The 13,156-nt window shown below is 28.0% G+C and overlaps 1 protein-coding gene across 1 annotated transcript in view; it reads right to left on the reverse strand.

The window, feature by feature from the left end:
- LOC134838379 (neural cell adhesion molecule 2-like) overlaps positions 1-13,156 on the reverse strand; it is an 85,220-nt gene that overhangs the window by 48,978 nt on the left and 23,086 nt on the right. Inside the window, exon 2 of the mRNA XM_063853896.1 lies at positions 9,169-9,978. Coding sequence (XP_063709966.1) covers positions 9,169-9,292 — 124 coding nt within the window. The 5' untranslated portion in view covers positions 9,293-9,978. The remainder of the gene's footprint in view (positions 1-9,168; positions 9,979-13,156) is intronic.

Genomic DNA, 13,156 nt, shown 5'->3' on the forward strand with positions numbered 1-13,156 from the left:
ACTTTACTGTTACTTGACAACATCTAATTATTTTAATTGACATTTTATCGAAACCAATCAATATGTCTAAAACTAAAATTCTCAGTAAATGTTACTAAATAATTTAAATTTTCGATAGAATTTAATCAGAAATAATTTTCAAATGTCAGACTGACATTCAATAAGTAATTATTTCAACTTTAAAATCATTTAAAGGAACGTTTTGGATAAATTTTCTTTAATTTTGAAGTTCAACAACTCAACAGCTTGAAGAAACACGTTAACAGTCTGAAAATGGAGACGCCTTGTGCTTTTGATGACTTTTTGTTTCTTTTTGTCGTAAAGTGTTAATAAAAAAAAGGAACAAAAAACATAAAAGATTGAACATCTGCTGAACTGAGAAGCCAGACATCATCAATCACGATATCACACGACTGTTACCTTTTTCATTACTTCTCGAAAAATCAATCAGAGCTAAGTACGCAAAGTAAAAGAGGGAGGAAGGAGCGAAAGATCAGTGAGCTATTATCTCTTTTATTTAAAATTAATATTGTTCTCATCCCTTTTTTCCTTTCTTTTGTCTTTTTCTTATTTATTTTTTTTTTCAACGCAAAGTTACTTCTCACTCCTTTCTCGTTAAGAGGAAAAAAAGGTGAACATCGATTTCTTTCCTTTTTCGCATACTTTCACGTCCTACGATATTCAAAGACCCTCAACTTATAGCAGATAAAAAAAAAGTTAACCTTCAAACTCACCAAGCACAAGATAAAACACGACCGATGCCAATTTCGTACAAGATCGATGAGCATGTGCTCAACAGTGGGAAGACTGGGTAACATTTAAAGTATTTTCAGCCACATTCTTCGTCAAGTCAAGTTCACTTCAAGTTTTTATCAAAATTGAATATTTAAACAAAACTTTCTCTTTGAACTATTTTTTCCTTTTTTTTTTTTTGAGGGGGGAGGCGAGGGGATACATTACGATGCCATTATCTTCTGTCTCAAACACGCAAATATCCAACATATTGTTATTAAAGCTTTTTTCTGACAATTTCTTGTAAATTTCCCAAGAAAAAAAAAGTAGATAAGAAAAAGAAGGACAAGATATGCTTAGTTTGGTTCAGTTTTCAATATCAACTTTTTTTTCTTTTCTTTTCTACCTAAATTTGTCCTATTTTTTCGCATGGACCGCATGATGTAACACACATGTGAAGCATATTTTTATGTCTCTCTCTTTTTTCTCTGACTTTTTCGCTCTTTTTTTTTGATAAATGTGTTCATTCCAGTGAACACGAGTGATTTATTTTTATACTTTTCAGACAAAAATCACTTAAAAACAATTTTTTCATGGGGAATTCTTGCGGAAATGCGAAGCATCAAGGCACAAAAAAAAAATCGTAGAGAGACTAAATAAATTGATATCTATATAAATGTACGAAAAAACAGGAGAAATGTACCAGAGAAGGGTAAAAAAAATAAAACAAAAAAAATATTTTCTGCAACGATGGAAGTCAAGGTTGAGGAAGCATTGTGTGTGTGTTGTGTCTCTGTCTCGCTGGGTAAATGTGGTTAAAAGTGAAAGTTAAGTATGGTTTTATGTTAAAGTAGTCATGTGGAACATTGAATAATGAAATTAAGCAGATTTTTTGAGGTATTTTTAGGATGGAGGAAACAGGTGAAAATAAGGTTAAATGACCAGATTTAAGAAGGTTTTGAATGAAAAAAGGATGATTTTGAACATTTTAATGCAAAAATATTTAATTTTTGACTGTAAATAATTTTTTTTAAATATAAAATAATATTTTAAAATAAAATATTTAAAAAAATAAATATTAAATAAATTATTTTTTTTTAAAGTTAGTTAATACATTTTTTTTCAATAAAAATAATAATTCAAAAAAAATTATTTATCAAATAATTTTTAAAAATAAATAAAATTAAAAATACCAAAAATTATTTTTTTATTGAAATAATTTAAATAAAATTATTCTTACTTAAATAAAATAAAAAATAAAATAAAAAAATAATACAAAAAAATATTTTTACCTTGAAAATCCGTTTAAATTAATTTTTGGTATAAAATAAATCATTTTTTGTTAATAATTTATTTTTTTAAATTTTTACGAAATTTTAATGAATATTTAGATATTTTTTTTTCTAAAGACTTTCAATCAAAAAATTTTTTTCCTTCATATTTATTTAATAAAGAAAACCTTTTTATTTTAAAATAAATGAGAAAAAATAAAACTTTAAACCATTTATGAATAAAGTTAAAGACTCAATTCATCACAAAACCAACTTTTCATCATAAAAACTTCACAAAACAGACAAAACCTTTCATAAACACAAGTCAACACGACGTCTTTTCATCGCACACAATGCCGTTTAATGACCAGCCAATTCTAAAGCCTCTTTCTCTAAACTTTAATTACTTATCTCAGATCGCATAATAAGTCATCTCTTTTAACCTCCGTTTTTAATTATTCATAATTAATCTAGTCTTCGTATCGTTTTTTACATTCGAAACAAAGACTTGACTCTTGATGCACTTCTGTTTCCTTTGAAAAGCATTAATTTCTACTTTTCTAAAGATAATTAATGTTTGATGATAAGAGAGCGAGAGGTGTTAATGACATGGCAACTCAATGTGTAACGTCAATGTGCTGCCTGCCAACTTTTGCGCTAAACTAACACCTTCCATGCGAAAAAAATTGTTATTAATGCAACTTTTTTGCGCGCAACTTATCAATGGACTTCAATGTTGTTTGTAAAAAAAACTCGACACACATAAAAAAAAATCTTTTTTTTTTTCAACTTTGAATAACTCAAACTTTTTGTGCGGCTTAGAGGAAAAAAAACAAGAGTTACAAGCTGCACGAAGAAAAAAAGGATGATAAAATAAATCATATAATAAAAGTTTTAATTAATCTAACTCTTTATGGTTGGAAAGTCCATCGACCGTAAAACAGGTTTTTTTTCTCTCGCAATATTTTTATATCGTTTTATGATCCATTTATTCATACACGTCTGCCTGCCTTTTCTCCCACTACGCGTTGTTGCCTGGATATTTTCGCTACTTCAGTTTTTTTTTCTTCTTTTATTAATCCAGCGCTTTGCGATCCTTGCATGAAAAGCGATGGCAAATGGCACGAATTTTATGGCATAATTTTTTATTATACGAAAGTTTTATGGGTGTTTTATGAATATCCAGCGTTAAAAAAATCAATTTATTAGTCCAATTGAAATTTTATATCAAATTAATTGTGCTTTGTGTCCCCCTTTGTCACCCATTTTCGTTGGAAATGTGATCGTCACTTGTTTTGCGAGAGAAAATTTTCGAAGAAATTATGTCATTGCCCCATATTTTCTCCTCATTTATTATTGATACAGAGTGTTCTGATTAAATTTTTAATGAAAATTTGATGAAGTATTGGTGAAAATTTGATAAAATTAGAAATTTACAATAATTTGTTAAGGAAAAATTTTCAAAAAATCTTAAATTGAAAAAAAAATTGGAATAATTTAATTTTTATTTTTTTTTATTTTTATAAATTAAAAAAATTAAATTTATTTTTTTTGTATCAAAAATTATTTTTTTTTTTAATTTAGGTATTTATTACACAAAAATAATCTTTATATTGAATTTCTTAATTTTTCACGAAGAAATTTTTTTTTTATTTTTTTTTACTACGTTTTTGAATATTTTTATTTTTTTGTAATTTCTCGTCTTGCACATGAAATACATACTTTTTTATTTGTTTATTCAATTTTTTTTATAATTTTTCATTAATTATATTTAATTTTATTTTTATTTTATTTATTAATTTTTTTTTTATTTTTTATTTTTTTAATTATTTTTATTTATTTATTTTATTATTTTGAACAGAAAATTCACAATTTTGACAAAAGATAGCAAAAATGACGTCAAAATAATATTTTCTACCACAACTTTATCTGATAGAGATGAAAAATGACACGAAAAGCGGATCACTCTGTAGGAAGGGATTTAAATCGGTCAGCAGAGGCAAAGAAAAATATGAACCGGATTGTGTCTAACTCAATATATTTGTGACAACAATGCCTTCTCTCCTTAATAATAATGCTTATCACACGTTTCCTGACAACGACGACGAGACACAAATATGATGAATTCGAATGTGATGTGCCAAGATGTGTCTTCTTCACCCACAAACCGAGAGACAGACAGAGCGAGAAACGAAAAATGGATTGAGGTAAGTTCTATATTATTCGATAATATTTGAAAATTTTCCCTGCACAGACACAAAAGATATTATTAGATTTATAGACATTTTATGTGAAACTAAATTTAAGATATGTGATCTGAATTGTTAACCGTATCACATGCAAAGGCACACAAAATACGAGACCAGATCACGTATTATCGTTTTATCATTTCTGCCACTTTGTGTCAAGTGAATCGATGCCGAGAGTTGAGACTGTGCCAAGTGTGCCGGTAATGAAGGCAATTAACAGTGAAAAGTGAGAATGGAGAACGAAGGTGTGAAATATTGTCGCTTTGCTGCCTCCAAAATAGACAAATTGCATGGCATTAGAGTGCTTATCCTTTCACAAAAACGAAAAAAAATGTCTATTGACAATCATCGATGACTGACTCAACGAGCCACATGGGAAAATGTGTGCGTGTTTTTGTCATCTGACCCACTTTTTTTCTGTTCAATCATTTTGCACCGATTTTTTTTTTTTGTCACACACTTCACATAATTTTTATAAACTGTGATGAAAATGTGAATTTTTTTTCGGTTCGTAAGCACTTTTAATAATTTTCGAGATTTTTTTTTTGTCGCAGAGATTTCATGTGTGCGCCTCCAGCTAAAGAAGACAAAGCCACAAAGCATAATAATTGCAGCAATATGTTCCATTCTCGGGTGTCTCCTTGAAAATCAGGAATCAATATTCTCCAATACGATAAAAAAAAGCGATGCGATACGATGAGAATATTTGCCATAACAATAAAAAACGATAAATGGGATATGGAGAAAGATGTTGCCACACAAACACAAGTGTTTTGCATGATTGAATTCGTGCGTAAAGTGTGCCAAAGATCCACGGTGCGTAACATCTCTTCTAATAATGAAACTGTAGAAACAATAACTTTTGCATTTTTATATGAAACGGAGCCAAATTTAAGATGTTTACGTTTTTATGGGTGCAAATACAGAAGAGGAGCAGGAGATTTTTTGTTGCGATGATGATGAGTACTTGGAAGAAAGTGCGTCATAAACATAAAAACAAAGGAGCTTTTATTTGAATGGATTTTTTTTCTCTTCTCGCTTTGTTTTACGGAAAATTGATCGAGCGACGATTATGAGGAAATTGTTCTGTGGAAGTGAATTTGAAATACGATTTTATGAACGATTTCATGTAAAATATTCTTGAAATGTTATTTTTCTCTATTTTTTTTTAAATTTTTGCTAGATAAAAAAAAATATTTAAGATTTAAGCTTAATTTTTTTTTATAAAATAATAATTATTTTATCTTTTAAGCCAAATATTACGAAAAAATATTTTAACTGAATTTTTTTTTTAAAATATTGAAAATTTAGTGTTTTATTATTTAAATTAAAAATTTAAAAAATTATCAGAAACTTTTGAAATTTAAAATTTTTTGTGTTTAAATTTTAATTCAGTCAAACATTTAAAAAAAATCTTAGATCAAATTTTAAAATTAAAAAAAAAAATATTTTAGAATTGTGAATTAAAATTAATTTTTATTTGATGAGTTTCTTTAAATTTTTTTTTTAATTAAAAGGTTAAAAAATTTCTTTTTTATTTAGTAACAATTTAAAATATTTTTATAAAATATTAATTTATTATTTAAATATTTTTATTTATTTATTTTTTTTTTTTTTTTTTTATTTTATTTTTATTTTTTTTTTTTTTTTTTTTTTTTTTTTGATAAAAAGAATTATTTTTTAATTTATTATTAAATTATTTAAAATTTTTTAATATCTTCACTTACAGGTTTCCTATATTTAAATGTTTATTTATTACAATCTGACGTCATTCAATTACACTCAAAACGAGAATCCAACCGGTTTTTGCAGTATTTCTCAGAAACGCCGGTACTTTACCCGAGAAATCCACTTGTCAATCAAAAACCACAACATAAACACGCCCATATTGACGAAGAATGAGAGCAAAATAAACATCTCACAAAATATTTGCTCCTCAGTATCGACCAAACCTTGAACCGACAAACATGAAATCAATAATTTCTCTCGTCATATTTGTCATTTGCATCTTTGTCCAACATCCTCGTGGCGTCCATTCACGCCCAAATCTGTGGTTATATCGCCAACAAAAACCCGATTCGTATGTGATTTATTTCCCCGACGACTTTGAAAGAATGAAAAATCAAGAAATTCAGAATTTTGGACAGAATAACAGAAACCAAGTTGCCTATTTGGAGCCAGAAAAGACAAATGAGATCGTTGTTGGTGACAGAACGAGTCTTACAGCACAAAATTTCTGTCCTCTGGGACAAGTTTACGCCTATGGAAAATGTAGAAAGTTACATAATCGAGCAAGAGCGAGAAATTATTGAAAAATTTAAACAAAAAAATTAAAATTTGAATTAAATGAGGTCATAAGAGCTCAAAATTTATTAAAATAACGTTAACTGATAAGATTTGAATGCAAAAAATAACATGACGTTGTTGGAATTTCATTATTATTGACTCGTCATAACTCAAATAAATTATAAATATTGCAATTTATGTAAATAACACAAGAAACTTGTAAATAAATAGTAAAATATGTGCTTTAGAGCAAATTAGCATACCACACGAAGAGCAATTAGTTGATGTATGTATATTCATTTGAGTTTTAATTGACTCTTCTAGTCTCGCAGAAACTTCGGAATGAGCAACTTTACGAGCGCAGCAGACGGAACTCGTAATCTAATTATTAAAACCGTAATCAACTCTCTCGCTTCCCGAAAATAATCGTAATTAAAGAGAGTTTTTGTTTGTATTTCTATCCGTTGAAAAATTTGCGCTGTTAATCAACTAACACGAACGAACGAGGAACGACAAAATTTGTAATCAAAACAAAACAAAAACAAAAAAGATCAACAAACGGTACTAACAAGTTCGAAGTTTTAACTCAGCTGTGTGTGTGAACACGCGAGAACGAGTCGAGAATGACGTACAAATCGATTGTCGACCGGTTCGACAAGAAATTAATCACTCAACATTGCAGTAACACGGGTCAGTTAGTTGTTCGTTGACTGTCGAGAAGTAAACAAAGGAAGTTTTCTGCTTTTTTAATGGGAATTCACGCAAAAGTCGAGAAAAAATGATTAAAAAAGTGACTTTTATGTGCACTTTTCTCGTGTTTATACAAGCCAAAGCACTTTCCATTAACGATGGCATCAACAAAAGTCATAAAATGGGAAGAACAAGTGACGTGCAGAGTACAATAAACAACAGAACAGCGTCACGGACGAATGTGATAAGAGATCAAAGACCAGTCAACGATAATATAGTCTTTCCATCAGATGACGGCGAAAATTTTACCCGTCTCACGATCTCAACAGAACGATCTACGACGGAAATTGGATCAACAACTGTCGATAATCGCTTTATTTTTGACACTCCTCAGCTTTGCAGGCCAGGCGAGATAAAAGACAACAGAGGAAGATGTCGTAAACCGATTTCCTCAAGATTCGGTGAATCTCAATCGAACTCTCGACCATTAACAGAGTCAACTATACAGCGAAGTTTCTCTAAAAGTAGGAATCGCCAATGGTGAACTTTCTTATGTACAATTTTTTTTTATTATTAGATTTAAGCAAATAAAACTTTCTTTTATACAAAATAAACTTGAATTCAAACAAAAAAAAAACTCAGACGTAGCAAAACAAACAGAAAATTGCAGAAAAACGTTGCCCAAATGATGTCGCCGCCACCCGGCAAACAACCAAAAATTCATATTTATGCAAATATTATGGAGTGTTTGGCATGACATAAAATAAACAGTCTAACAAATTACACACAAACACATTCGTTCCCGGTTCTGGTCTTTTATTCTTTCCGTTTGACGTTTTTTCTACTCTGCGTTGCTTTTTGTGAGGCGTTTTTTTTATGTTTGGCGCGCTTTATTGTTGCAGAATGGAAATTTTAAAGCTATACTCGAGAGGGAAATGACAAAAGAAGAAAAGCTGTGAAAAAAAAGATTTTTTTTTTGTGGAAGTAAGAGCACAATAGGACAAAAAAATGTGGCTTTGGATAAAAGAAAAAAAAAGTTCAAGGAACTCGAAAATTTTCACATGTTTTTAATGCATTGAAAAAGAATTCGATTTAAAAAAATTAATTTTTTTTTTTTTTTTGAAATATTATTTGAAAGCTTTTACTCACAAAAAAATTAAACTTTTTGAACAATCTTAAAGCTCATAAAATATTTAAAATAAAAATAAAATAATTTTTTTTATCAAAAATTACCATAAAAATTCTTCATTTGAATTAATAATAATAAATTAATAAAAAAATTAATAATTACCTATATTTTAATAAAACTATAATCATTTAATTTAAATTCATTTTTTTAATAATTAAAAAAATATTTTTAAATGCTTGTAAAAATTATTAAATTTATAATTTTTAATTAATTTAAACTTTTTATTTTTTCACAATATTTTAAAAAAGCATTTATTAATTTCCTAATGATAAAAATTATTTTGATTGAACTTTAAAAATTTATTTTTAATTTAAATAATTTTTTTTTAATTAAAAAATATTTTTTATCAAAATAAAATATTTTTAAATTTTTGAAAAAAAAAATTTAAATTTAATTTAGCAATCATATTAATATATTTTTTAATTAATTTTATTTTTTTATTCATTTTTATTTAATAATTTGAATTTTTTAACAATTTTAAATAATTTTCTCGGAATAGTTTACTAAAGCTTCTCTGTTAAGCTACTCGTCTAAAAAAATATTTTGCTATGTCAACTGTAACAATTGCCCAAACAGACAATCGGATCGCATTTCACGTAAAGCTGTTCCACTATTTTTCATCATTTACACTAAAAACTTTCGCAAAACGCACAATAAAAGAAATCCCCGTAACAATCATGTGTCTATTCACATGTCATCAACACTTTTACTAATAAAAACGTAAAAAAAGAGTTAAGTTGAAAGTACTTACCGAGACCAACATTGTTGCTCAGCAGAAATATCCAGGCGAACAAGTGTAGCGTCATCAACAGGTGCGACGTCGTCGACGACACAAGTCTCGTCATCATACTTGTTGTATTATTTAATATATTCATTTTATATTTTATACACCTTTTTTCACACTTTTCTCTCTTTTTTTCTCTATTTGCTTGAAACTATGCAATGCACATGAACACGCGCCTGCTTCGAGTAATCGTATTATGCAAATAGAATTATGTTAGAGATCCTTCCGAAAAAACTTGTTTCCTACCCGAACCGAGAGAGAGTGAGAGAGAAAAAAAAAAGGAATTTACGATAGTTGTACAGAATTTTATTTTTTCAACACTTTGTATTTAATTTCATTTATTTCGCCGGAAAAAAGAATATTTTTTCTCTCTATTTCGAATTGAATTTTTTTTTTATTAGAATTTAGTTCACTGACAATGTGCGACGGGCATCCTCAGGTTTATTATTATATTAAGCAAAAATAATAATTTTCCACGTTTCGTTTAATGGCGCACGATAAAAGTGTCTGTGTATGACCAAAAACAAGAATGAATGGACTCCAAATTATGGGTTTTCTGGTCCTTATTTCCGTCGGTTGATGGCTGCTGTTGTTATTTGCTATTGTGTAATATTTTGCGCAAAAATAGAGGAAAATGTTGTAAAATTTTATATCATTGTCATGTCGTCATTTATAATTAAAACTCGGAAAAAAAAGAGTACACCGATGTGGATGCGATTTTATGATGTTATTTCAGCTGTTGCACCTCGTAAAAGAGAAACCGGAAATTTGATATACCTGAAAATGGATGGGAAAAAAATGTAGTTACAGGGAAATTGTATTAAAATTTTGCGATTTTTTTTTTCGTATGACACGCGACAGAATTTTGTTATAAATTTATTATTTGATCGGGGATGGACAGTTATTTCGTGTTTAATGTGTGTTGTGTGCATGCAAGAGAAATTTTTTTGTCAATTAAATTTGATTAAATTTTTTATGAGACAAATTGATTTTTTTTTTTGTTTTAAATGACCGAGTGGGAAAAGTTGATGATTGGTTGTAACTGTTGTACTGAAAAATCAATTAAAAAATTTAAAGAAAAAAATTATTTGACTTCACACTTTTAATTTTTTTATCAAATTTCTCAATAATTCACCTAAAAAATATTTTTTATGTATTAAATATTTTAATTTTAGTTTGACATGAAATTTGAGACTTTAAATAATTTAAATTAATTTTTCGGATTTTTTTAAAAATTATTTCAAATAAAATTATCCTTTTCCATTCCATAGCTTAGATTTGGAAGACCAAAATTTAAAAAAAAATAATTAATATAAAAATTAATTATTTTAAAACAAAAAAAAATAGATCAAATTTTGGATATTGTAAAAACATCTTTAGTTTTTAATAATTTTAAATTTTATTTTTAATTTTTAAAATTTTTTTAATAATTTTAAATTTTTTTTTAATTAATAAATTTTAATTTTAAATTAATAAATGTAAGCAATTTTTTATTAATTTTAGAGATATCAAAAAGGTATGTCTTTTATTTTATAAACTCAAATATAATTTTTTTTACTATTTTTTGATCAAATTCCAAAAATTTTTTAATTTTTATTGTAAAATGTGCATTGGGCTAAAATATTTTTACAAATTTCACATTTTTGTACTCCTCAAAGAAATTTTACAGACAAAACGACATATAACTTTTAAATTTTTCCTCAAAATTGTATAAAACTTTGTACAAAATTTAACCAAAATCAAAATTGTTGCTGCTCATAATGACGCTCATTTCATAAAAGCAGACGTCGAACATTTAACGACCTTAATTAAAAATCACAACAACACTTTTCCTCACACAATATCTGACAAATGCACACATTTTGCTTCTGGCTGATAATTGATTGAGGCTTTTAACGTCTATCCATACCATACATCGCCCCAAACTCCATACATTGATTTGAATATCTTAATTAATTCAGCTTGGTCAACCCAAAGCCCTTATCACATATTTTGCTGCTCACACATCATACGTTTTTCTTGTCTCCCTTTCCCCAACGGATAAATTTGTTGTTGGCTGTGAAAATCACAAAAACCAAAATTCATTCACCATATTTTACAAGAAGAGTTAGATTCTCCATCCATTTGGTTCCTGTCAATTATATACCATTTTATGCCTTTTTCATCATCGTCATCGTCGTCGTCGTTCGTTGTCGTAAATGGCCCCAAATGATAAGAGACACAATATATTTAATGAAAAGCAGGACACACATAACATTCAAAACCACACAAAGAAAAGTTCTTGTATGTGATTTTACAAGGCCCCCTTTTTATCCTTGTTCGCAAAGTTTCTCTTTGGAAATCAGATAAACTGAACACACATTTAAAATGTTTTAATCCAACATTTGTTTATGTGCTTTAATGATTAAATCGTCATATAATTTGAGGGAATTTCGACCTAATTTTCACTTTTAATTCAGAATTTTCAAGAATATTGAATTTCAACCAATTTTCATCATTTTATATCTGATGCCGCCAACTTCACTCCCGATGTCAACAAAGTGTCGACTACACTGGATTACGTTCTTTAATGTGAAAAATGTCAAATAATAGAAAAAAAATGTGGAAAAAAATTGTAAAATAATTCTTCTTCTTTTTCTGCTTCGTTCGTCTGTGGCTTGTCGACGCTTTTTTTCTTTTTCTTTGTCGTCGTCTATCTTGTTGATCCTCTCGCACTGCCATTAATCTTGGATCTAAGATCCTTCAATTTAGAATAATGGTCGCTTTAATGTTTGCATAAAATTATCATAAAGCCCATTTCGGCTTAGCATAACGCTCGCTAGTTGTCGCGATGCCTTGCGACGTGAAAGGAGTTTTAAAGTGCGGGGAGTTTATGAAGGATTACGCTTAATTCAATATTTATTTTTTTTTCGTCGTTGTCGTCGTCTTTTCGCACGAGATCGAATGACACAGAAAAAATGAAAGAAAAACAAGGAAGAAAATTCAAACAAAACAATTGAGTTTTAAATACGGATGGCGCGCGGCACAAAAAGTCAAAGGAACACACACAAAAATTCGGAATAAATTTGAATAAATAATCCGAATGATGTCCTGTTCCTTTTCATTTTTGAATACCGACTACTATTTGTATATTCCTCAGATGCCAGTTTCTTTATTATTATTCCATTTTGATTGCTATTCACATTTTTCTGATGATAGCCTCCTCGGTCTTCTTCGCTTTATTTTATTATTAGGCATGAGTTTCGTATTCTAAATTTTTTTTCTTTTGTTTTACTTTTATATTATTTAATTCCTTTTTGTCTCACTCTACACACCCACAACATAACCACGAAGCTTGATGATGACGACGAGGACGAACAAAGAATGCAGATGAAGAGACGTTTGAAGTATTTTACTTTTTTTTTGCTGTTGAACAACGCATCATGAAGACATTATTAGAATAAGTTAGCATCATTTGCCGAGTGGAGTAATTTAAAATTTTGTGTGAGTCTTTTTTTCAATTTTATTTGTTTTTTAGTTTAAACGTTTGAAAGAGAAGCATAAATGGAGCACGTTCTGGATGTGAAGTGAAGACTTGATTGTTTGTGATACTTGATATCCTCGTGACTTGTGGGATGAAAAGTGAATTTTAATTATTTTTATGCTAAAATTTAAAAATTTTAATTTTAAAAATTTGAGAAAAAAAAATATTTCGAAAAAAAAAATTAACGGTCAAAATTTTGAATTGACAGATGCTCAAATTTCAATAAAAATAATAAAATTTTTAAATTTGTCGACACTTAAGTTTTTTGAATTTTCATTAATGAAATCTTTTAAAATGTCACAAACATTTAAGAAATTTATTTTTCACATAATTTCTTCAAAAATAATTTTTTAAATTTTATATTTTAGACATAAAATCTTGATTTGATCACTTTTTTGACATAAATTGGTCAAAATCTGCCCTTGTCCCAAT

This window comes from Culicoides brevitarsis, chromosome 1, assembly GCF_036172545.1.
Source record: "Culicoides brevitarsis isolate CSIRO-B50_1 chromosome 1, AGI_CSIRO_Cbre_v1, whole genome shotgun sequence".
Taxonomy (NCBI): Eukaryota; Metazoa; Arthropoda; class Insecta; order Diptera; family Ceratopogonidae; genus Culicoides; species Culicoides brevitarsis.